A 26445-nucleotide genomic window follows, 5' to 3' on the forward strand; every position below is an offset into this window, starting at 1 on the left:
GAATTTCAGTAAACCAAAAGGACATTGGCCATGGCTTGCCTTTACGTTCCGTGCAGACATATGGTAAAACGGCATACTAAGTACAAAAAAGTGAAAATTATGGCCAATCTGTCTACAATCTATGCACTGTTGTCATGTAAGAGAAACTTCAGTTTTGTTTGGTTTCAGAATCATGGCTGGTTGCAGACTTCAATAGCATTAAATTACAAAATTGGCTAGCTATCTATTTACTGTACTTCTTTTAAATAAATATGGGAGTCTTCGTTTAAATTTAGCTGGCAGTACATTTATAAACTTTTTGTTGACAGCTGAAATAAATCTGCTGTATATAGATGGTCAAGTGAAGCAGGCCTATACATTTCACATATGGTTAGATATGAACTATACCTTAACACAGGAATGCTATATTAACATTTTAAAGTGAAACTTTGCTTTTCCTATACAGAGTGAAGTAACAGGTTCCTTTACACCCCCCTCCCCCAGCCCCTGGCTTGGCATATTTGCCATTTCCTTCATTTGCCCATTGTTCTGTTTGGCTACTGTGAGAGAAAGAAATGGCTGGCACTGCAAGGTTTAGGGATGCATGGGGCTGGAAGAAAAGCTCAGGCTAAATGTTTAAACTTCAGGCAGCTGAATGGAGTGAAAACTTAGCCATACACAATTCACTCAGTTCCCCCATCCGTGATAAATGGCATTGATGGACAAATCTGTAGTGCTGGCTACTGTATACTGACAGCCGGCACCAGCCGAACAATGCCTGATTTGGATGCACACTTCAGCCAACAATTTTCTGGTTGGTTTCTTTGACAAGGCCAATTAAAAATAGATTTGTGATGAGTCGGGTGGTGCCAACAGGGCCACCCATGGAATGAAATTCAACCAATTCAGTGGGAATCTGCCAAAAATGTGATTAGTCTATGGCCAGCTTAAAGAGAGCAAAGGTAGGTATGTGCTGCTGGGGGTAGTCATGCATGTGCAGAGTGCATTTTCCACTTAACCACCTGCTCCATGTTTTCTGGTATCATAATAGCACAAAATGAAACTGAAAAGTATACTGTGTACTGCCAGTGTTTGACTGAGTATATAAGCTCTCCTGTTAGTAGAATGTCCATTTGGCAGGAATGTTGACAATTTAATATATGTAACTAGAGAAATACATAGAAATGTATTATATTCTTACTAAAATGAGGTCAATCTGCCCAACAGATCATCTGTATTTTTCTTGCATAAATATGGAAAATGAGTGAGGGAACATTTGTGACATAGATATATTATGTGATAGATATGGGTGTTTGAACTGATTTTTTTTTCTCCCACTTCTCTCAGATTTTTATAAACAATGAGTGGCAGAGCTCTGAGAGTGGCAAAGTGTTCCCGGTCTATAATCCATCCACCGGGGAGCAGATCTGTGAGGTCCAAGAAGCTGAAAAGGTAACTACATAAAATCATCCATTCTGTTTGCTTAAAATATTAGCGATAATTCTGTTAAAAACTGCACTTGTATTTCAGACCATAACTCTTAAAGGGGAACCCATCACATTGGAAATATCGGAGCTCCAGTCACTGGCTTGTTTTAACTGGTGTAGATCAAGGACTGCCATCCTTACTTCCTCACTGACCTGGAACAAGCATGTAGCTAGAGAAGTATCAGGACACCTGACCATCATGCTTGTTCCAGGTCAGTCACACTCTAAGTAGTAAAACAATATTTTGGAATGTCAGCACTAGAGCATGCAGGAAAAGTACAGGAATGGCAGCTACAATATTATGTCCTTTCTTTAAGGACTAAATTGCAGGAAGAATTTTGTTTCTAGGTCATTGGATAATTTTTATTTTATTGGCAATCCTCTCATCTGTAACATGCTAAAATAAACATGCTGCAAATACGGAGATAACAATAAGTTGCTAAATCAGTAGATAGCATATAATTATATCCATCCCTGTAGTCTAATAGATTATGTATTTATAAATTCTACTTTCTTAATGTGGTCCATTTTTTCAAGTCAACTGTAATAATTTTTTCATCTTTTAAAAGGCTGATGTGGATAAAGCAGTAAGGGCCGCACGTTTAGCGTTTTCTCTAAGCTCTGTATGGCGGAGAATGGATGCATCTGAGAGGGGGCGACTTTTGGATAAACTAGCTGATCTGGTAGAAAGAGAGAGAGCAATCCTTGCTGTAAGTAAATAATCATTGCATATAATCATATAAAAGGAATAATGATACTAGTTGGAGACAATTTTTGCACAGTGTTTGGATATATTGAATGCAGTCATTTGTGGTTCAAATGACATTTAAGAGAAGAAGAAATATGACATTGATTAAAAATAGTGGCGTGAGGTCAGTTTCATGTTACAGTGGTAAGCAGGATTGTAATAAATCAATGTAGGCACCAAGCTAACTACAAACCCAATAATTCAAGTGAAACTTTAATTTGGAGCTTAACTAGGTTTAGGATTGCTTCCCAGTTTTGCTTTACCGTGGTCTGTTGCAGTACTACCTGAATGGAACCCCAATACACCTTGCAAAGCACAATTAAAGCATATGTGGTTGCAGCAAACCCCAATGTACATGTGGAAGTTGGATTCAACTAAAGATCTTCCCAAACCTGGCTGGTTACAAACCCAGAAAGGTTAGGTTTACAAGTGGACCTGATTTGCTCAGAACACTGGAAAATGTGTCCAAAGGACCAATGAGAGCACAAGCTCCCTCCCTGGGGAAGCCCACTGTCCACCTAGTAAGTAGAACTTTAGAACACTTTTCACCCTCACTAAGATGAACCAAATTTGTTATTATGCTGGCCAACTCTACTCGAAGGCACCTCAAGGTACTTTTAAGTTCAGACAAATTCACATTAAAAAGTGCAGATTATGAAAAGCAATAGAAGTGCTGATTAAGAAAAGCAAGATTTGTGGAGCTAAATAAATGGCAGCTCTACCCTATACAAACCATTTGGGTTTTTTACTTTGTTTTCCCTGAAGGGACAACTCCTCCATTAGTGTTACAGGTTTTACTCGAGATTCATAAATCTGCCTCGCTGAGCGGTGTTGACATACACCATTCTTTTGCATTCATGTTTTATTATATGTATACTATATCACATAACATATAAGGCATTACTTCAAGGTTTTTAGAATGCCCAGAGCCGGTTATGCTGTAGGCAACATAAGCTATAGCATACATGTAACAGTTACTGCTTGCCATTGCCGGATCTTCATTCACTTTTTAAATCTTTCATGTTCTACAAAAGTACTTGGTGCCCATAATAACTTGCAGATGTTGCTCTCTGCTGTAAATGTTCAGTAAAGCATGTCAAGCATGACTGGCAAAGATACTATGTCTGGATAACTTTTTCTGCACGAAACTTGGTGAGATTATTAAACAATAATCTAATAATAATAATGCAATATCACTTTTACAGACCGAACACGCATAATTCATAGACCTCCAGGAGGCATACATCTTCCATATTCCAACTTGTACTCTTGCAGCAATGTGTAAATGTAATATACGATAACTGTCAAGTATAATGCGTCTCATCACAAAGGCAGCCGTACTATCTAATTCAGTAATACAGTGGAAAGAAACGCCGTAATGCAGAAATGCAGTAACTATAGTAAACCAAATCTGATTTTTGTAAGGTCATCTCTGTGAAATTATTTTTAGTTGCTATGATTTATAGCACTTTACATATTATCATTGCTGTTTGGGCTGACTGATTTAGTGAGCTTGATGGAGTGACATTAAGGTTGATTTAGTAAAGGCAAATAGTCTGTTCACTCTTTTCTTAAAGAACTTAAAGAAGGAGATATAGCTCTGATGATTTATGTCATCCAATCATGTGCACACAAAAATAATGTTTTTTGTTTTCCTTGAACATGGTTGCAAAGTGAAATTTCACCATATTCGCTGAGCTCTGGGGCAAATTCCCTTTGTGAAGTGCACCTTCATTTGCAAACTGAACAACCTATTTGCTTTTATAAATCAACCCCATTTTTATCCACAGTTAAAAAGCAAGTTAAATTCCTTTTATGGCAGCCAATATTCGATCACTAGACTGCTTGCTACTGTAACTTTTACAGACCAGTTAAATTTAAAGCGGAAAATATAACTACAGGAGTAAAGTCTCTAGAAACAAGGTGTCAGTTGTTACTGTTTGATTCTAGCTATTAGCGTAATAATGTCAGGATTTTATACTTTATTCAGCACACATTTCTAGTAAGCAGGCTGATTTGTTTTTAATTGATTTTATCAGTTTAGGAAATACAGACTCGTAAATTCTGGGTTTATTCTGCATTGATCAGAAGTTTGTTATAAACTAGAGGCCCTGACATTTTAATTTACCTTTCAGACACTCGAATCCCTTAATAGCGGCAAGCCTTTTCTGCAGTCATTTTATGTGGATCTACAAGGTGTGATTAAAACTCTCCGCTATTATGCCGGATGGGCTGACAAGATACATGGCATGACTATCCCAGCAGGTAGGTAACACCGTACCACACCTCAGTACGCAAAAATAGATATATTTTGTTTTATGGAATGCTTGGATTTTTTGAATGGTACTCATTTGGTTCGAATCCCATACCATGTCACCACCTGCCTGAAGTTTGCATGTTCTCCCTGTGCCTGCGTGGTTTTCCCTCCAGGTACTCTGGTTTCCTCCCACATTCCAAAGACATGCTTGTAGGTTAATTAGCTCCTGTCTAAATTGGCCCTAGTATGTGTATGTATGAATGTGAGTTTGGGACTTTAGATTGTACACCCCTTGAGGGTTAGGGACTGATGTGAATGTACAATATATATGTAAAGCGCTGCGTAAATTGATGGCACTATATAAGTACCTGTAATAAATAAATACATTTGTCTGCCACTTAAAAGTCATAGCTAAATACAGTTAGATTGAATAAAGACACATGTTCATGAAGTTCAGCCAATCACAAAATACATTAGTTTTTGTTCAGAGAACGACAAAACAAACTCCTCTCTGGGCATCTGTAGCCAATTTTACCTTTCTAATCAGGAGAACTGTCAAGTTCAAAATGTTACCATACTGTCCTCTTAATAACTGTGTAATCACCAGCTGGGCAAACATTGGACGCACCCAGTTGAAAGTATAATGCATAATTGGTGCCCCCTTAAAATGGAATGATTCACAGACGCTGATTTTCACAGTGTGGATTTTTATTGTTGTAGCACTCCTCTTTTGCTCAACTAACAAGGATTTTCACGTAAAATAATTTCCTATTTTAAACAAGAAAACCATCCAACTGAATTGCAAAGAGGACTACTAAGCACCCATTAACACTTAGGGGTTGATTTACTAAACGCAAATAGACCATACAAGGGCATTTGCTCCAGAGCTAAGTAAATGAGGTGAAGCTTTACATCGGAAAGAATACCCAATCAGATGCAAGGAAAAAAAACTGTATTTTTGCTTGTATTGTATGGTCAAAGTCAGCAGAGCTTCCCCTCATTTACTAAGCTCTGGAGCAAATGCCCTTGCAGAGTGCACAGTCTATTTGTCTTTAGTAAATCAACTCCCTTGTGTGAATGTAGCCAGATGATTTACAGGAAACTTGTAGCACGGGACAGAGTCATGTGTTTTTGGCCCCATAGAATAGTAGTACTTGAAAGATGCATTTTCAAGTATTTTTAAGGCCGTCCCATTAGAGTCAATGGTGTAAAAAAATGTGCAAATCTTCCCCAAGAAGCTCACTTCCTTTTTTGAGCTTCATGCGACAGGTACCAAGCAACACAAAGTTCATGTCTGAACAGGCCCATTGAAATTATTGGGATACTTTGTATTGAGCATTGTCACGTTCTGGGAATTATGCATCAAAATTCTCATGTGTGAACAGGAGCAAACTCTTAGGCATTTGATGGACTGGTGTCACCAGCAACATGATCATAATAACTCAACTTACCTCCTGTGACTTTGCCTCCTTACTGTCCAACCCAGCCCAACCCACATGTTCTTTAAACAAAGTGGTACTTGCAATCTAGTGATCCTGCCTTTGCAGCCAAATCACTAGTGCAACACAACCCTTATCTAAAGGATTTCGCTTGAAACAACTTCTGTCTCCCTCTACCAGTTTCAAAGCTGGTACTTCTTTAAAACACAAAAAACATTGTCTCTCAAACTGAATTTATTTATTATTTAATGGTAAAGAATAAAACAACTCTGGTTCCAATTTCAATGCACAGAGGAAACATTTTAATTTGCTGTAGCCACTGGCGCCACGAAATTAAGATTTGATGCTAGGACAGTTCACTTATTTAACCACTGTTCTCCGTTCTCTTTTGTGCATGACGAAAATAATGTGCTTCAAAGAGTAAAGTGAAACATTCACTCAAAAGTCACTGAGACAAATAAACTGGTTTAGACAGTTGTTTCGGTGATAAAATCACAATGCATACATACTTAATTTTCAGTTATGGCAAAAACAGGAAAGGAAGATAAAAAAATAAAGTGAATCTTGAAAATGTAATGTAAGATCTGTGCCGTAGATAAGACATAAAAAATGTACAAATCACATTTAGCTTTTAAGTTTCTGCTGCCAATAAGTATTGGAAAACCAATGCCTTCTACGTATATAGCAGAATGTTCAGGAACTCTGGACAGTACTAAACAATGCCCAGGTACTGAACATAATTATTTTTAATGGTGTCACCCAGAGTGAATTTAATGGTTTGAAAAAATAAGGAAGAGAAGCAGGGTGACACTGGGCTAAAACCTTAAACTGAAAAAATCCACAGCAGACAAAGAACTATGAACTTTTAAGGATGGCACTCAGAAACATAAAAGACTTGAATAGAAACACATCATATAAAAGTTTAAAAGAATCATTGATAGTGCACAATACAGTATCCTTTTTTTCATGTTATAAAGACTACTTATATATTTGCATTATACTGAGTGTCACATTTCACAGGTAACAGGTTGCAGCCAACACATTTTGCAGATAGCTTCACTTCATCTATTTCTATTCTGTGGATTGGGAATGGAGGAGGTCTCTCCAGCACTACCATCTTGTGACAGCACAACTTTATGTTCTGGACCTCTCTATGCTTTAGTTCAGTGGTCTCCAAACTATGGTCTGATGGCCAGATATGGTCCTTTGCTTGCTTTTATCTTTGGGGCACTGTTCCTACCACTGATATGAGGCACTATTACTCCCATTGATACAAGGTACCATTCCTTCCACTGCTATCCAACTTTGAAGAGCTCTTTCTCCCACTGACACTAACAATGGGGCATTTTCCCTACTATTGACACCAACAAGAAGCACTATTCTTTCAAATAATACCAATGTTGGGGCTCTGTTCTTCCTCCTACTGACCATAGGTGCTATGTTATTAATATTATATAGGATTTATATAGCGCCAACAGTTTGCTCAGCGCTTTACAATATAAAGGGAGACAATACAGCAACAATACAGTTCAATACAAGAGGGATTTGAGGGCCCCTTTATGTAATTTTTTAAATCATGCTGACCATCAAGTCTGAGATAGTTTCTAATTCTACTGATGCTGGGAATTTTCTGCTCTCACTGGCCACAGTCCAGCTCTTCTAAAATCTGAAGAGCAGTAAACTGGCTGTTTGTTTACAAAGTTTGGAGATTCCTGCTAAAGTACCATGTAGAAGTAACCCAGTCGCTTTTTTTCCTGTAGAAATAAGTGTAGCCTTAGATTTTTAGAAGAATTTTGATGCCACAAAACAATTATGACCATTACACTGAGATCAATGGAATTGGATGGATGTCTTGTATCCCATTCACTGCGGAGCCTGATGAAGTACAGCAATCTGCAAAATGTTTGACTGCAACCTGTTGCCTGTGAAATGGGACACTCTGTATAATACGAATATATAAGTGGTTTTTGTAGTGTGTCAAAAAAGAATATTGTATTGTGCATCATATTTGATTCATTTAAACTTTTATATGATGTCATTAATAAATCTGGAAATATTATTTTATGTTTATGTGTTGAATTTATGTTCTTTGGTTTGTGCCCTATAATATTCCTAGTTCTTTGTCTGTTGTAACCCGAGTTTAGTGTTACATAGGGGGAGATTTACTAAAACTGGTGCACTCAGAATATTGTGCAGCTATGCATGGTAGCCAATCAGCTTCTAATTCCAGCTTGTTCAATTAAGCATTAATAATAAAACCTGGAAGGTGATTGGTGTCTATGCACAGCTGCACTGGATTTTGCACTCTCAAGTTTTAGTAAATAACCCCCATTATGACAATAATCCAGACAGCCTCAATAGAAACAACAATTGGTGCTACATATTCTAAGTGTTCTATACATATTCTCCTTTAAAATTAACATGACACAAACCTGGGATATTTATAGTGAGCATATGATAAAACAATGTATAATCAAAGGTTCCTTTCAGTTAGAACATCATGTCAAAATGTTCAGTAGATCCATAGATATAGGCAGCAACACTTTTACTCAAATCTTGGATTTTTCTGTAAAACCTAAAATTGGTTTCCCCCTCTTCCCATGTCTCCCTATTGGTGTTTGAAGCCTTTTACCATATTGAAGGAAGGTCTTGGAGGTAGAAGAGGAGAGCAAGTTTAACTTTGGCATGTAATATTCTAGCTTTTACATCTGCAGCCTTTATCTCTGGATTCACTGATCATTGTTTATGAGATTTGTACTGCTCTTTATGCTGTCCATGTTTGCTACAGGGTAATTTTAAAGTTCTCTAATATATATTGTCTCTATTATATGAAATGTATATATTGATTATACATGAAGAGAAACAGATGCAGAGTTCTGAAGATGTGTTCCCAACAGGGAAGTGCTCCAGTGGCATCATTATTTACGATTACCATGATCTGTAAAATGTGGTGCCAAATAATGTCACTATTGAAGAATATCTTGCAATCATTGCACAGGATAAATATTTTCTCCTCCACCCACCACCTGCTGTTAGTGTTATATGAAATATGTCAAGAACTCGGAGGAAAATGATATGGGAGGGTGGAGGCACTACTGGCAACAAATATATACATTTTTACGTGTGCTCATAACAGAAGAATTTTTTTTTCAGACATATTTGTTTATTGTCACTAAAATTAAATTTGAAGACACTGACTTGCCAGCAGCTTAGATTGGCAAGCTTAGTAGCCTAATTCAAAAGAACTTATGGGCTTATGCGATAAGACTGTATAAGGAAACATGACAATAGGCAAATTATAGTATAGCAGCCAACCAACATGAATCTTTCATTTCATGTGAAATTTGGTTGATTTGGACTATTAGAGTTTGTAGTTTGTCAATGATCTTTTTTCACTCTTATTTAATACGCTTGCAGGGGCGGACTGACAACTCATGGGGCCCCCGGGCAATAGGGGATCATGGGGCCCCTGTGTCCTTGCCCAAACTCAAAAAAGCCTATGAAAAAGGTACCAGGGGCATCTCAGGGGGCCCCCTACTGACCCCGGGCCCTCGAACAGTGCCCGAGTTTCCAAATGGTCAGTCCGCCCCTGTACGCTTGTATGTCTTGAAAGCACAGCCTTTTTCAACCAGAGTGCCTAGACACCCTGGGCTGCCTTCAGGTTTCTTCAAGGGTGCCTTAGCAAGATGCCCTAAAAATTGGCCAAAACTGTGTACAAGCCAGCTGGTGGATGAAGCCTGCCTTTTAGCTATGCAAAGTCACAGGTTTTTATTGTGCACCTTTACCACCTTCCAGCTGCAGGCATTCTAACAACCAATGACGTGATCGGTTGATAAGCACGACAGGTACCTTCACAGCATTCTTTTTTCACCCCTTCCCTGCCCCTCTAATCAACTCTGGGGTCACATTAGCTGAGTGAGGGAGAGAAACCAAGGAAGAAAAGAAACATTGAAATACCAGTCAGTAACAGTGTGCAAAGCATGGGCGGACTGACAACTCATGGGGCCCCCGAGCAATAGGGGATCATGGGGCACCTGTGTCCTTGCCCAAACTCAAAAAAAACTATAAAAAAGGTACCAGGGGCATCTCATGGGGCCCCCTACTGACCCCGGGCCCTTGGGCAGTGCCCGAGTTTCCAAATGGTCAGTCTGCCCCTGGTGCAAAGGTGTATTCGCTTTGGAAGAATAAATCACCTTTAACAATGAGTGTCCTCTGTGTGTGCACGTTTATGAAAAACTATTAGATTAGTTTTTTACATTTTAGAATGGGATGCCTCGAGATTGTGTATAAGTCCAAAGGGTGCCTTGACTGAAAAAAGGTTGAGAAACACTACATTAACATTCACTTCAGTTCCAATGACGTATTTATCATAATTTGATAACATAAAGAAACAAGGGGAACTTACCAGAAACATAAGTGAATGATAGAATCCACTTGAAGTCCCCATGAACTATTATATATTATTTTGGGGAAAACCATTAAATGTGCTTATAGGAACAATAGGCTTGCACTAGACAGAGAAGCTCAGGCATTTAATTATTGCCAATGGCGGAGCTGCAGACCATTAGAGTGTGGAGCCTAAGCTGGCTATACACTAGTAGATGTGGGTTCAAATTTGTATCATAATTCTCAGTATATTCATTGACTTGATGAATGGCATCTGAAAGTACTTCAACATTTCGGTTGCTTTTGACATTTGGTTTTCAAGCGAATGGACTTTCCCAAATTAAAACTATGTACAATGTTAGAAATTTGTTCATTCAGGAAAGATTTTCCATCATTCCTAATGAAACTCTTCTAGCGTATGGCCAGCTTTAAACTTAAAATGGAAAGATGGAGAACCTATGTACAGCCTTGGCCTTGGATCTGGTGGCCTCCCCAGGCTCAAAAGTCTGATTTTAAGACAAACACAGGTGCCAATAGGCGTTTGCATTTTATTAGGAGTGTGAAAGATACATTTTGATGGAAGAGAGGATTATTTCCACACATTGGAACCACCAATTGCTCCCAGCCCTTTAGATGGTACTCTGTACCCCTTTGTCTGAATATTTGCTGTATTATAAACCTCCTACGAACACAAAGAGAAGCAAATATGTATATTCCTATTAGTGGATATTTGAGTTCTGTAATTTGACAGGCAGAGTGGCTCAATACCAGATGGAACACTGGAATTGTGATTTTTAAAGTGGTTTTGAAGGCTGAAGTTTTTTTTACCTTAAAGTGTGACTAAACCCACAACAGTAAAATCAGTCTATATATGCAGTAACGCATGCTGGTTATATACTCACTGTTGAACCTAAGGGGTTAATCATCTGCATTATGTAAAAAGGCTGTTTGATCCTTTCTTCTCTGCCCTTCCTCTTATTGAAATGACCACCTGATAAAGACTGAACTCGTGGTCACATGCACATGCTCAGTTTGGTGTGTATTGCTAGAAAGGTTTTTATTTTTTCTTGGGAGGGTGCATGTGATCAGCACAGAGCCAATTAGCACTGTCCAGATAGAGGGTCAGAGGTTTCACATCCTCCTAGAGCAGAAAGAAAACTCCTCCTACAAGCTTTAACTTGTGCTCTGCTGAAGTCACAAGACTGCTCTAACTGCTGATGAGAAAAGGTATTTAGCAGTTTATATTTACTAAAATAATTGCATTTCCATGTTGTGTGCACTGTGCACGAGAGCAGCAGTTCTCTTCACTATCTCTCTCTCTGCCTCTCCAGAGACAGCAGCAGGAACCACTGGGTGTGATGGGAGTGGGGGTGGGCCGAGATGCGCTCTGTGTCAATGGACACACAGAGTGTGGCTCGGGTGCAAGCCTGCACAAATGTCCCCATACCAAGCAGTTTGCTATGGGGGCACTCAGTAGGGAGGGGGGCCTGCAGCACCAACAGGGGACCCGAAGAGAGAAAGATCAGAGCAATGTGCAAAACCATTAAGCAAAGTAGGTATGACATGTTTGTTATTTTAAAAAAATATTGGCTTACAATCACTTTAAGTATAAATTCGAACTAGTTAAGCTTCCATAAATCAACTTGTGTGTACGTTTTTGTGACCTTTTATCTATCTTCTTAATGATAACCCTCATTTGATGGTCCTTGTGCCCACTTGTGGAATTACAATATTGCCTCTCAATCTCCAACGCAGATTTAAATTAGCAGTGCCTAACCTCCTCATTTTCCTTAACTCGCTGTATAAAACATAAGCTTGTTTAGTTTTTCCTATTTTATGTTTGATGTACATTAAATTGCCTACTCAATGTTTTCTGATATACATTTCACTAACCGTAACAACATGTTTTTAGATGGAGATTATTTTACATTTACAAGACATGAACCTATCGGAGTATGTGGACAGATCATCCCAGTGAGTATCAGAGTGTTTTATTTTCATTGAGTGACTTTCTCTGCAGTTGCACACAACATGGGGCTTTGCAGCTGTGCATTTCTGTTAAGCAAGAGGAGAGGAATAAAAATCCTCAGCTTCTATTGGCATATTTTTTATCAGCCTCCCTACAGCTGCTTATTTAAACAGGTTAATGGGGATTTAAATCTGCAACTTGGAGAGCTGTTCCCAAGCACTGGGATTCTTATGGCTCAAGGAATAAAATGAAAATAAATACATAATACATTGACTGTATTTGGTGAAATAAACAGATCTTGGAACTGTGTGCTTGTATGTGTGTATGCGTGTGCATGTGTGTGTATGTGAACCTCTGCACCCCTGTATGCAATTTTTTCCAAAGACTTATCTTTTATGATTTAATTTTTATAAAATGCAAGGATAAAACTAGAAATACTTGCCACTATAGCATCATAGCATATTATTATTATACAGGATTTTTATAGCGCCAACAGTTTGCACAGCGCTTTATTGCAACATATCCCATACCTGTGCACAGCAGTGCCATATTAAACTTACTGAATGTACACATGCTGTTTCATTGTTGTTTATATCAGCCTTTCTCAACCAGGGTGCCCAGGCACCCTGGGGTTCCTTGAGGTTTCTTCAGGGGTGCCTTGGCAAAATGTATAAAAGTTGTCCAATACTTGAATACAAGCCAGTGAGTGGAACAATCCTACCTTTTAGTTACACAAGGCACAGTTTTCATTGTGCACCATTACGACCTTCTAGCCGCCAGCATCCTAACAACCAATGACATCATCATTTGATAAGGAGTATGTTGGTTGCTTGCACAGCATCCTAGTTTGACCCTCCCCGACCCCTCTCCGCCAGTGCTGGGGTCACATTAGCTGAGTGATGGAGAAGGAGGGAGAAGAGAAAGTGTATTTTCTTTGGAAGAATAAATCACCTCTGATGTTGGGTGTCCTACATGTGTGGATGTCGCTGCATTATATAAAACTATTAGAATAGTTTTTAACATTTTAGAATGGGGTGCGCTTTTAAAATTGTGGACAGTCCATAATTTTGAAGGGTGCCTTGGGACTGTCCATAATTTTAAAGGGTGCCTTTACTGAAAGGTTGAGAAACACTTGTTTGTATTATAGAGACTGTGTAATTTTATGCTATGTACAGAGCAATAATGGGCAGTGCTCTTTTGTCAGTACTTAAGTGGGGATTCCTCATTAGATCTCACTGATCACAGTGACTTTGTGATTAGCACTGCTATCTTACAGTACTGAGGCCCCCAGTCTATATCTTGGTTAGGGCACTGTTTGCATGGTGTTTGCATGTTCTCCTTGTGCTGGTAGGTTTCCACCCATACTCCAAAGACATAATAGTAGATAAATTGATTCCTGTCTAAAATTGGCTACAGCTTGTGGGCATGTTTTAAAACATAAGTATACAGAGAAACAGAGATGTTCCTTTTGTAAGAAACAGTCTTTTAATATTGATGGCGTAAATGCATATATGATCAGTTCTTCCCCTCCCTCTTTATTATAGACATTAGCCCGAGAGATTAGACTGTCCAATTAACTTAAGGTCCATAATCAAAAACAGTCTATGTTCTAATATATATGAATTACTGTGCCATTGTGCCAGTGGAACATTTAATATCCAATACAATTTTCCCTTTAACACACCCATGGAAAATTCTTGTGGCAAGCATGCTGTATTGCTGCAATATTAAAGCAAGTCTGAACGCTGGCTTTTATGGTAAACATTTTCCCTATCCCGTCGTTTCCTGGGCATATTATCTTTCCTCCATGACATTTGTTATGATACCACAGTAGATTTTCTAAAGTTCATACTCATTTACAAAGGTGGACAGAAATAACATTACCAACCTGCATTCCTAACTAAAGACACCAAGCCTTTTATTTTACTCTTCAGATTTAATCCAGCTATGACTAATAACACAATGATGGAGGTCAGCAGTCAAACAAGAGGGTGACTTACACAACCGAAGCTCTGATCCTCTTCCATTCTGTCTTGTCTCACCCACATGACCATTTGAGAGACATGGCTGATTTTGTTAGGAAAAATTTAATTTATCTATACGAAAATTAAAATCCAAAAAGGCAATTAAAAAAATAAAATAATTAAATAAAAATTATATATATATATATATATATACACACACACACAAGGGGTCTTCAAAAGATTCTGCATTTTATACATATATATATATGTTAAAAAAAGTTTTTAAACTTTTAGAACTGTTATTTGCTTTCATCTCTCTGAATTCAGGACCTTATACTGTATATCAGCATGTTGTTAGTAAAAGTTATTAGAGAGTTATTTCTGCAGCCACATAAAGACTTTTAGAGGAGGTCTGATGTTGACTAGTGGCCAAGATGTTATGCCAGTTCAGAACATGTTGATACATAAAGAACTTAGTGTTTTTAGCACATAAAAAAGAAAAGCAGTCATCACATCTAAAAACTAGTGAGCTGTAATTTAAATATTTTTTTTTGTTCTTGGGTTTATCTACACAAATATATTTCTGATGTGTGGATTTAAAAACCATAATTGGCATAACCTAAAGGTATGCACATAATGTGGTAAATTTTAAACTTTTGGACATTAATGTTCATTAATCTGTTGCCATTTCTCCAATTGGCCTAGTACGAACCATTTTGATATAGAGTACTGATCTTTTATTGCTATCTGTATCCCTACTGCAGATTTCCCCTCACTTCCTGTCTGGTTAAACCATAGTCACTAGGACAGGATGTGAGGGGAGGCTTCTCTGAGGAAGCCCTGGATATCAGTAAAAGCCTGATAGGGTTGGATGTTAAACTAGTCACTGATTTTCTTTTTACTGGTTTTTGTTTATTAGCCTACACCTTATGATTTAAAGTGATATTAAAGGCAAGTTTTTTTGTTTAAAAAAAAAACATGTCATACTTACCTACTCTGCATGTCCATTCACACACAAAGCCACAGCTCGGCCCCTCTCCGTCCTGCCCCTCACCGGCTGTTTCCACCTATGAGGAGGGAGAGTCCCCGGAGAGCCAAGGCTCTCATGCACTTTACTGGATTGTGATGGGGTCAGGTAAGTTTAAGGGGGGGCTGGGGGGGGGCTGCACACCGAAGGTTTTTCTGTGCATCATTCTATGCACATAATCATCATACTTACCTGCTCTGCAAGTCCATTCACACACAGAGCCACAGCTCAGCCCCTCTGCACCCCACCCCTCCTTCCTTATTGGCTCACCGGCTGTCTCACCCAATGAGGAAGAAGAGTCTCCGGAGAGCGGAGGCTCTCATGCACATTGCTGGATCACAATGAGGCTCAGATAAGTATAAGGGGGCTGGGGGGAGCTGCACACAGAAGGGTTTTCTGTGCATCATTCTATGCATGAAGGTAAAAATCCTTAAACCTTTACAACCACTTTAAAGATGTGAAGGGAACCTATACCCACTAAAGCATCTATAGTTATTGTCAAGGCATGAATGTACCGTGTTTCTGTATCTAAATTGGTGTTTTCAGAGCTTCCTTTATAAGTACAATACTGCAAATTAACAGTTTTATGTAAGTTATTAAAAAAACAATAAAAGTAGTTTAAAATCTTGATGAACATGTCTTTGAAACAAGGGTGGTATCTCCATCTTTTTCCACCAATGTTATAAATAGCTATTTCAACAACACATTTTCCAAATTCTTTAATGTAGTCACTCATTTTCCCTAAAGTCAGCAGTAGTGTTTTACAAAGAGCTTGGCCTTTGCCTAATGCTTACTTGGAGATCTGGCACCTAAAATCTTTTAAATGGAAGCTGCCCGCATCATGACTTTTAGGTCATTTTTTCTGTTTTAATGGGATTTTTTCATACAGAAATTGTTTAATATCTGATATATAAACATTTGTGTTACAAGTAAATTAGGTGCTTGGTGAAATGAAGCTATGAGTTTGTTTTCTAACAAATCTTTGAAGCAGCAAACGTTTGCAAAAATGTAGGGGCAGTTGATACCAGTCAGGCAGGAAAGCCTTGCATTAAGCTTAGCCTATTGTTTGTATTTAAGACACTTTCAATGTTGTAGTATACTTCAAGGCATTCTGAAGGCCCAGTTCTGTTAAAGTGTGTTTTAGGACAATTTTTTTGTTGTAGTTTTGGACATCGTAGGGTAGGGTTAAAACCTTTGTCAGATTCACCTACCCTATTAGTCCTTAGTGACTATTGGGAAAAATGAAATTGTTCTATAGAGAGGAGACCTTATAACATCAGTGATAATTGTAAAGGAGTGATTTCCCCTCACTTTGTACACTTTGTAGAGATTTCATCTAATTTCCCGATGTGTCGTGTTGTGTGTGAGACAAGTGAAGGGAAATCTCCCCAATGGGACACAGAGAGCAACAAAAAAAACCTGACAGATGTTTTAATCATGCCCTGTCCAATACAAAAAGAAATTGAATATCAAGACATGAGTTAGAAAAACATGTTTTTTTCTGATTGCACCCAATTGGGTATTCATAGTCAAGTTTCACCTTATTCACTCTTCATTTTTTAAAGTGAACATTTACTTTGATAGGCTGACAACCTGTATTAATTTCATAAATCAAGCACATTGTTGATGTTGTTTTGCAGTGGAACTTTCCCCTATTGATGTTTGCATGGAAGGTGGCACCAGCTCTCTGCTGTGGGAATACTGTGGTGATTAAACCAGCTGAACAAACACCACTCACTGCACTTTACATGGGAGCGCTCATCAAAGAGGTAAAGAAATAAAAAGCAGCAGTTAGAATAATTTACTTTTGCAAGTGCTAAACTTAAGAGCTTTAAATTAAATGTATGCAGATAGTTTTGACACACCATTTTCCCTTTCAATTTTATTTTACTAGGCTGGGTTTCCACCAGGAGTTGTGAATATTTTGCCAGGATATGGGCCAACTGCAGGCGCAGTGATAACTTCTCACCCTGACATAGATAAAATTGCATTCACTGGCTCTACAGAGGTATGTACATTTTCTGTACATGAAGCGCAATGTTTCTTCATGTCTCAACTATTTTCTAAATGGATGGTCTTCCATCCTACACTGTAGTGTGAACTTAATTTATTTTTTTAGAAACTAGAGTAAATGATCACATATGAGAACTCTTATATGGGTTTATGAGCTTACACCAAAGTATTGTAGATTTTGGCTACATTAGAATTAAATATTTATACTGGTTCTTTTTCAGTACCAATCTTAGACCCACTTCCAATCATTCATCCAATAATTTTCCATTTACTCATAGTTATCTGAAAACACCATGGCATTCTACAGGAATCGTATGGCTCATTTACAAAGGCATCAGACTGAGATGCAAGTAAAATGCAGTATGCTTTCAGGTGTCGCTGAACTGCTTTCACTTGGGTTTGGGTTGCTTTGATTTGCCTCTTGGCTGCTGAAGGATTTACCTAAAGCTTCTTCTGAGTTTCCCTGAGCTGCATAGACCTGCTTCAAGTTACTTTTGTATTGCATTTAAGCCGGCCATACATTATACAATTTTCTTATTCGATTTCCTTTGCATTAACGTTCACCTATGTAGTGCAAAGGCCTGCCTGAGTGCATACACATTGAAAGTATTTAGATTTGACCTCATATTATATGGTTTTAGTAATTCCAAAGGAAAATTGTACAAGAAAATTGTATAATGTATGGCCAGCCTTACTTTTATGTGGAAAACCTATGAACAGAACCTCTTAAAGTGATACTAAAGGTTTGCTTTTTTTGGGGGGGGAAAATAACAAACATGTTATACTTATCTGCTGTGTGCAGTGGTTTTGCACAGTGCAGCCCAGATCCTCCTCTTCTCAGGTCCCCTTTCTGTCAGGTGTAGCTTGTTATTGGGAGAACCGATGAGACGTTTTCCCAAGCTGCTGCTCCGTGTGTCCATATACACACAAAGCCGTGATTTAGCCCTGCCCCCTCTCTCTCGTTATTGTCTGACTGGCTGTGATTGACAGCAGCAGGAGCCAATGGCTCTGGCTTGCGTTCTCAGCCAATGAGGAGGCAGAGACCCGGGACAGCTGAGGATGTTATGCACATCGATGGATTGCGATGGGACTCAGGTAAGTATTGAGGGGGCTGGGGGCACTGCTGCACACAGAAGGTTTTTTACCTTCATGCATAGAATGCATGAAGGTAAAAAACCTTGAGCCTTTACAACCACTTTAAAATGAACCTGACCTCACTTTGCAAAGAATACCCAATCATATGCAAGGAAAAAAAAACACAATTTTTCCTTGAACATGATTGGATGATGGAATTCAGCAAAGCTTTAGCTCACAGTTGAAACATAGCCTCAACCATAGCTGATATATAAGAACATTGATGTGTAAAGGCTTACTTGTAGATAGTAAATGTATTTGCATAATGACCACATCAGAAAAAAACACTATTTATGTGTTACCGAATAGTACTCAGTTCTACTGAATGACAGTTGAGGAAAAAAATCATTGTCATCATTTACTATGGGGTGGAAAACTGTGCATGTTAATATAGCAATTAAGCATTTCATTTCTCTATGCCAAGCCAAAACACTTTGTTTTTTTGAAGCCACAAAGTACAACGCTTTCAACATTTCCTGATTCTTTCTGTCCAGTGTCCAAAAAAGTATTTAGCTTTGGTAAAGTGTTTAATTGTAATGCAATCATTGGTGTCAAGACTACAGACCACAGTTCCTCCATAACAGAATATTTAGTTTCAGCTGAAACTAGTTAACAGGGTTTAAAGATCAAAAGCTGTCATAGTTTTTTAAAGGGAAGCTTCTTAGCTAGTAATACAACAGGCTTTGTAATAGGAAGTGGCAAGCAACACTAATATGAGAGAAGGGGTCTCTTAAGATGCTAAGCAAGAACAGATGGAAGTTTTAAATGCAAGGCTAACATAAACTGTTCCATATTCTAGATTTCCTGTGACAGTGGTCAACATTATCACATCTTAAACACACTCACTGTAATAACAATTTGTAAACACAAGACTTTACTTTCAATTGATGAAAAAAAAATTATTTGAGGAAAAGAAAGCTGGTCCCCTTCTTTCTTATGACAGTTTTATTTTCTGTCCAAGCAACTGTCACATTAAAGCTGCAACTTGTAAATTCCAGAGCTGGCAAGTCCTGCAGGTACCTGGTTTTTAGAGATGTGATTGCTTGGCAAAACCAACAAAAAACATTGACCAAAAAGCAGAAAAGCTACCTGAAGCTTAAAGTGCACCTGTACACAGACTATGGACATTAAATTACATATTGTTAACAAGCAGCAAAAAAAAGCTTTACAACGAGTCACCACTAACTTCTTTAGCTACTTTTAGTGTACAGGTATTATTGCATAAAGAACACAACAGAAACTTTAAAGTCAGTTTTCAGTCAGTTTCTCAGGGTCCCTTCACACCAGCTGTGTCTGTTCTGATCAGCAGGGGAGCTGAAAAGTACAGATGTCACTTCTGTGACATCCCTGTCTAGTCTCCATTCAGTTCTGCCCTCCAAGATTTTAATTAACCGACATTAAGTCTTTGGGCAGGTGGATGTAAATGGGCATGCGTCCTTTTACATCAAACTACCTTAGATTCATCATGTTTATATCTGAAAAAATTGTGTAGCCCTCTTTTTGTTGGGGAGGGGGTATGAAAATAACACTAAACCTGTGAGTAAATAAGAGAACTAGAACCTTTGCTAAGTGGAACAGTGAGTGTGATAATAAAGTTGACAGTGCCTCCACCCAGGAAAGGCCACTGTAAACTGAGGAGATCCCTTTCCTGGGAAAGTAACCAGTAACCTAATCAAAATGATTAGGAACAGAGGAACTGGTGCAACCAGCATGTAACAGTAACCATAAGTATACAGATGCACACCAATATGGAAATAACACTAGCTTTATGTAAGAAAATATTAATAATAATACATCTATCCAATGTACAAACAGGTATTATCAGCGAAGTGCCTAACAAGAGTCCTGATGCAATTTTTCATATATACCTGAGTATACATAGCTATTAAAAAGATACCTCCTGATGAACATTGCAGCAAAGTTCAGTTGGAGGGACCACTGAGGATGATCGTGATGTGACATTTGTCTTGGTTCCATAAACCTGAAGACAAGATCAGCACTGACTGGAAGAACCTCCAACCATAGTCCAACCAGCTTGGAATGCAGCTTCTCACCAGTAGAAGCTGTGGTGTGGCATTGGAATGCAGAGTCAGCCTGTCTTCTCTGTGTCTTAGTGCCTAGTAGCTTCTAATCTGCCATGCAACCAGACCTCTAACCATCAAGTGGCTTTTGGATGCCTAATCTGACTCTAGCCTATGCTGGTTACTGAACCCTGAGCTAAAACTAGCTACAGAATCGCAGAACAGAAGATAACTAAACTAAATTAACAGGAGCTGCATATAAACTATATTGCAATGAGCTGCATATAAACTATATATTGAACTCGGTGTAGAGTTATTCACCCTGAGGTCATCACAGAGGGCAAGGGGGTTCTCTTTACGTTTGGAGGAAAAGAAATTAATCTCCAAGCATGGAAAGGTTTCTTCACAGTGAGAGCTGTGAAATTGTGGAATAGACTCCCTCAAGAGTTGGTTCTGGCCAGCTCGGTGGATTGTTTAAAAAAAGGCCTGGATTCTTTTTTGGGTACACAGAATATAACTGGATACCAATATTTATAGGTAAAGTTGATCCAGGGAATATCTGATTGCCACTGCAGTAGCAAAATGGATCATGCTTTGCTGGGGTTTTTTTGCCTTGCTTTGGATCAACTGTGGGTGTAAGATTATAACTTTTTTTTAATGGTTGAACTGGATGAACGTTTGTCTTTTTTCTGCCAGACTACCTATGTAACTTTGAACAGGTTCACCTACTAATATACTAGAAGGTGGTCATTACACACATACAGTAGCACACACCAAGCTATCTGGCACTCTGCATGTGAGATAATAACAAGATACACTTATACATAAGGACAAAGAAACAATTATCATAAGGATTCAGATACACACTCAAGAAGCTATGGGCAGCTGCAGTAAACTATTAGAATATAGGAATACTTGCTTAATAGTCTCTGCTTCTGGTCTGGGTAAAATACAGCAGCATCAGCTTCTGTGTGTAAAAGTCATGTAGCTCAGTTCTCTATCTGCTTCCTGGAAACTTCCCTTTATAAAATATCACAGTCCTCCAATCTGGTTTTCTGACCCAACTAGCAGGAATAGGAAGTAACTGTTTATAACCACTTATGTGGTAATTACAAGCACAGCCACTTACAAATACAGACAATAGAGGGCAACACATCCCTTCACTGGAAAGAGATGTAAACCTTTTTTGCTTTTATTTCAGACCTGGACAGGCTTGGGGGTGTCGGTTGTAAATGGATGCATGCAAGTCTATTTGCATTCATCTGTGCATAGACTAACATGGAGCTTCCATTCAGATCTGTCGGAAAAACTGACAGGCAGCTCTGCTTGGGCCACCCATGTGAAAACTAGAAACACCCTGCTGACTGTTTATGTTAAAGGGCTGGTAGGCTGCCAATATCTGTTCTCATACAAAAAGACTATAGGGTTGATTTACTAAAACTGGAGAGTGCAAAATCTGGTGCAACTCTGCACAGAAACTAATCAGCTTCCTGTTTTTTTGTCAAAGCTTAATTAAACAAGCCGAAGTTAGAAGCTGATTAAATACAATGCACAGCTGCACCAGATTTTGCACGCTCCAGTTTTAGCAAATCAACCCCAATGCCTCTGTTGTGAATTTCATAAATTAATTCCTTCAAAATGCTTACAGATACAGAGATGATTGAGACCTTGTTTTAAGGTGCTTTTACTGCTTGTTCAGAATATTTAAAATACATTAGTGTGCATGATGTTTTCACAGGTTTACTGTGAGATTATCTGAAGTCTCCATGCTTTGTTTTGAAAGGATTGTAAATGATTACTAAACTGATTACTTGGAAGTTGGTTGCTTATGTTATTGCAAGGACTTCTCTGAAAGCTTTGTGGGCCAGGTCATAATACCACATAAATAGCTTTATGGACCTGTTCATATTGCCATGAAAGGGAAATCCTGATTATGACTAATTAGGGAAATTAAGACTATGATTTATGGTCTTAATAAAGCTGCAACAGGACCAAAGAAGTGGATACTAAAATGCAAGGAAATGTTTTAACTCTATATAAACATTTCATGTGTTATACTTGTTGTGTGTAGTTTACTTTTAAGCTGTTTTACTGGGTAGCTGTATTTATCTAAGCTTACTGACAGTGCTCCAGTTTTGCTAACAATATGGTGGCCTTGGTCTAATCACAGAAATCTTGAGCTTTCTACTGATGCCTTGATTTATCTTATGAGTAAAAAGATCCATTCTAGGACAAATATTTTCTCTTACTAGTGGAAATTCTCAGGTGTAATAACTGTAGATACATTACTAGTGGAAATTCTCAGGTGTAATAACTGTAGATACATTGATGGAGTCTTGCATACAGACTGGTCCTAAGATCCGCACAAGTGAATTGATCTGATGGGAAGTGCTGGCACGTTATTGATAACATTAATTTATACCCTTTGGGAAGGGGGGGAGGGGTCATTACAGGTCAAGTTTGCTTTAATAGCTCAGATCAGGTGAAGCGATAAGTAGAGACACCAATTTAAAAATCAAAAATGTCTTTATTCAAGTCTAAAATAATGAACGTAACGTTCAGGCTAGTATCTGCTGGTTCCTGAATCTTGTTTCCAGACAGTGGGGGAGATTTACTAAAACTGGTGCACACAGAATCACATGCAGTGGTTTACAGTAAACAATCACCTTCTAACTTCAGCTTGTTCAATTAAGCTTTGACAATTAAACCCAAAAGCTGATTGGTTACTATGAACAGCTGCAGATTCTGTGTGCACCAGTTTTAGTAAATATCCCCTATTATGTACATACAGTTTACTAAGAAATAGTTATTTCTTTCCTAGTGGAAGACTGCATCTTAACTTTATTGTGCAATGTGAGGAGGCTGTGCTTTGTATTTGGCAAATATCACAGCTTAATTACACATTCAACTTTTTTTCCTAAAATGACTATATTGACAGGAGCCATTTTTGACAGTATTATAATTTGCTTTCACAGCACAAAACAAAATAAGTACCGTAAATGCTGATTTAGATACAAAAGTATACGCAGACACTGTTAAACCTATTTTTACGTTCTGTTATGCTTGGCCATGTGTTTTCTTTATACAAACTATGATCTCATCATTACTCAACTAGATACAAGTGAAGCCATCAAAGTGCACTACAGGAGAATTGCAATAGTTTAATGCCAAACAAATGTTTGTAGCAAACAGCTGTATTACCACTGATTCTAATTTACTCAGCAGGATTTCCCTTTCATTTCTTAAGTGAGATTAATGTCATGTATAGTATATACAGAGCTTCTGACCTCTGGCTAAATAATGAGTTCTTAACTCTGTTGTGCAATGTTTTGGGTAACTAATGAGCCAGAAGCAGGATACATTAAAAACCAGGCTTAACCTCCAGTAGAAGCATTCGGTGTACTTACTGGCCCAACAGTTGTAGTGTTAAAGTAAAGGTGTTGTTATACCATCTGTTACTAAGTATAGCTCTTGCACAAAAAAAAAAAATAGATAAAATTCCCATAGTTGATCAGTACACATGTGTGCCATTGGGGTAAATACAGTGCAGTCCTTACAACCCTGCTATCTGACAACTAGTACCTATAAGGTTATCCAAATCTTTGAGAATAGTTTAAATTGGATTTTGATTTACTTTGCCTACTGTTAGTTTATGCAGAACCAGAAATTTTGAAACATTGCAGCTGAAAGTGCCTCTCCAGCAGTTTGCTGCTTACTAGGTAATTAGCATCCTACATGCTTGAAACAAATTTACAGTTTTCATTTTAATTGCCATCAACCAACAGACTTAACCAGCAATCAGGTAGCCAATCCCATCCAATATAGCCAAACAGGGTAACTGTTGGTCATCTAGATTACGAGGGATTTATAGGCATGCTCATGACCACCAGAATAGATATTGGGGTTGATTTAGTAAAACTGGAAAGGGCAAAATCTGGTGCAGCTCTCACAGTAGCCAACCAGCTTCTAACTTCAGCTTGTTCAATTAAGCTTTAACAAAAAAAAAAAAACTGCAAGCTGGTTGGTTTCTATGAAGAGCTGCATCAGATTTTGCATTCTCCAGTTCTAGTAAATCAACCCCAATGTATGATAAAAGTATCTTAAGCTAGCATTTGCCCATCCAACTAGTTTGGTATCCATGCAACATTGGGTTTGATTTACTAAAGGCAAATAGACTTTGCAAGTGCAGTTGCACTCATTTTCCCTAGAGCTTTGTAAATGTGGTGAGGTTCTGCTGATTTCCATCATCCAAACATGTGCAAGCAAAAATTATATTTTTTTAATTTTCCTTGCACCTTATTGGGTATTCTCTACAAAGTGAATCTTCACAACATTCATTAACCCCTTGATGCCAGCGCCTCCTAGCCCTTTAAGAGGTTTGTGACTTCACGAGGTGGGGTTTAAGGTCATGTGATCATGTGATTGGCTGTAGCAGCGGTCACGTGATCATAATGGTCCCTATTGCAAGTAGCGAGCCGCCAAGAGGACACATATTTGCGTACTGTTGGCGTCAACCAGTTAAGCTCTGGGGAAAATCAATTCACCTGCATTTGAAAAGTGCACAGTCTATTTGCCTTTAATAGATAAACACCATTATGTTGTTTGCTAATATTGTACTTTCTAAAAAGGCTGCAAATAGCGGGGATGTTGGCCTACTATGTTCACTTCTCTGTAATAAACACTTTACTGCCTATTTCATGTGTGCTTTTCATAGGTTGCACTGAGCTCTGTTTTCTCTAAATATAATACACTTCCATTAGTTCATTTCATGGTCTTAGAAATGACTTCTGTTAATAAAGTTTATATATTTCTACAAGCAGGGAGTATATGAAATAGATTTATGAGAAAGGAAGAAAATAAAATACGGGATAATATAACCCTTTACTAAGCAATTTCATATTATGGGCCTAAAGAAAACCATGGTAAAAGAATCCAATTTCAGGTCAGAAATGGAACCATACCTGGCACAATTATCTACTAATCCTCATAGCTAGGACTGGAAATAAGGCTTTCACATGTCCTGTTTGATTTCTTTCTTTAGTGTACATTTACTTTTATAAAGTATAGTTAGAGGGAAGACAGAAACCTGTAACGTAAAATCGACCCTACCACCATATACTCTGGACTGAAAACAGAACAATAATATATTTATGGTTAAATTGTTAAAGGCTTTTTAAGATATATAAAATAAAAGTAGAAAATTTAAACGATGTTTATAGCGTTATAAAGAAAATCTCACTAGAATAATGTGCTTTTAGTTTGAAACACTTTTAGCAAACTTTTGTGCCTTTTAATTTTATTTTAGTTATAGTGCTCTTAACTCAAGAATGGTCTACAAACATGTCAAATAGGCATAGCCCCAATAACAAATACTACAATTGTGTCCCCTTTTCCACAGTACTAAGTGGGTTATTATGATAAAAGCCTGTATTACTCTCCCACCCCCATCCTATACCCTAGTTTAGATGTAGTGCTAGTGTTATGACTATGGTTATGTCCATAGGTCTTTTTGGCTTATCTGAATATACTAAACCCAAACTTTGTAAAAATAGGAAATTCACAAAGTGATTTAAGTCGGTTACTTATTTATTTGAAAGGCAATAATGTTACATTTTGCACATTTTACTACTACTGTTTTGTCTGTATTAACTCCTTCTTTTAATTCTAGGTTGGAAAACAGATCCAAGAAGCAGCAGGAAGAAGCAATCTGAAAAGAGTGACCCTTGAATTAGGGGGAAAGAGTCCTAACATTATTTTTCCAGATGCAGACCGTAAGTGTATATTGAAGTCTTTTTGGTTTGGTAGAGACTGGGCAGATTGGGTTGGGCTTAAACATATGGGATCTAAAACATTTAGTAATATAATTGTATTCCTTTTCTGGTAATAACACAGGAAATACTGTAAGGTGTATAACCTTTGTTCCTGAATGATGATCATTCCTTAAACTTTTTTAATGTTATATTGCTATATTTTTTATTTGCTAATGCATGGTGATCATTCTTTAAACATTTTGTACACTTG

General features: G+C 38.0%; 1 protein-coding gene across 1 annotated transcript in view; it reads left to right on the plus strand.

Annotated features, from left to right (window-relative positions):
- The window catches only part of ALDH1A2 (aldehyde dehydrogenase 1 family member A2), a 54960-nt gene that overhangs the window by 16684 nt on the left and 11831 nt on the right, over positions 1-26445 (plus strand). Inside the window, exons 2-8 of the mRNA XM_089667728.1 lie at positions 1327-1431; positions 2036-2176; positions 4350-4479; positions 12209-12270; positions 16897-17025; positions 17151-17264; positions 26093-26195. Of these exons, the coding sequence (XP_089523854.1) occupies positions 1327-1431; positions 2036-2176; positions 4350-4479; positions 12209-12270; positions 16897-17025; positions 17151-17264; positions 26093-26195 (784 nt within the window). The remainder of the gene's footprint in view (positions 1-1326; positions 1432-2035; positions 2177-4349; positions 4480-12208; positions 12271-16896; positions 17026-17150; positions 17265-26092; positions 26196-26445) is intronic.

Source organism: Staurois parvus, unplaced genomic scaffold (assembly GCF_062004578.1).
Source record: "Staurois parvus isolate SC_StPar_1 unplaced genomic scaffold, SC_StPar_1.0 ptg000054l, whole genome shotgun sequence".
Classification (NCBI taxonomy): domain Eukaryota; kingdom Metazoa; phylum Chordata; class Amphibia; order Anura; family Ranidae; genus Staurois; species Staurois parvus.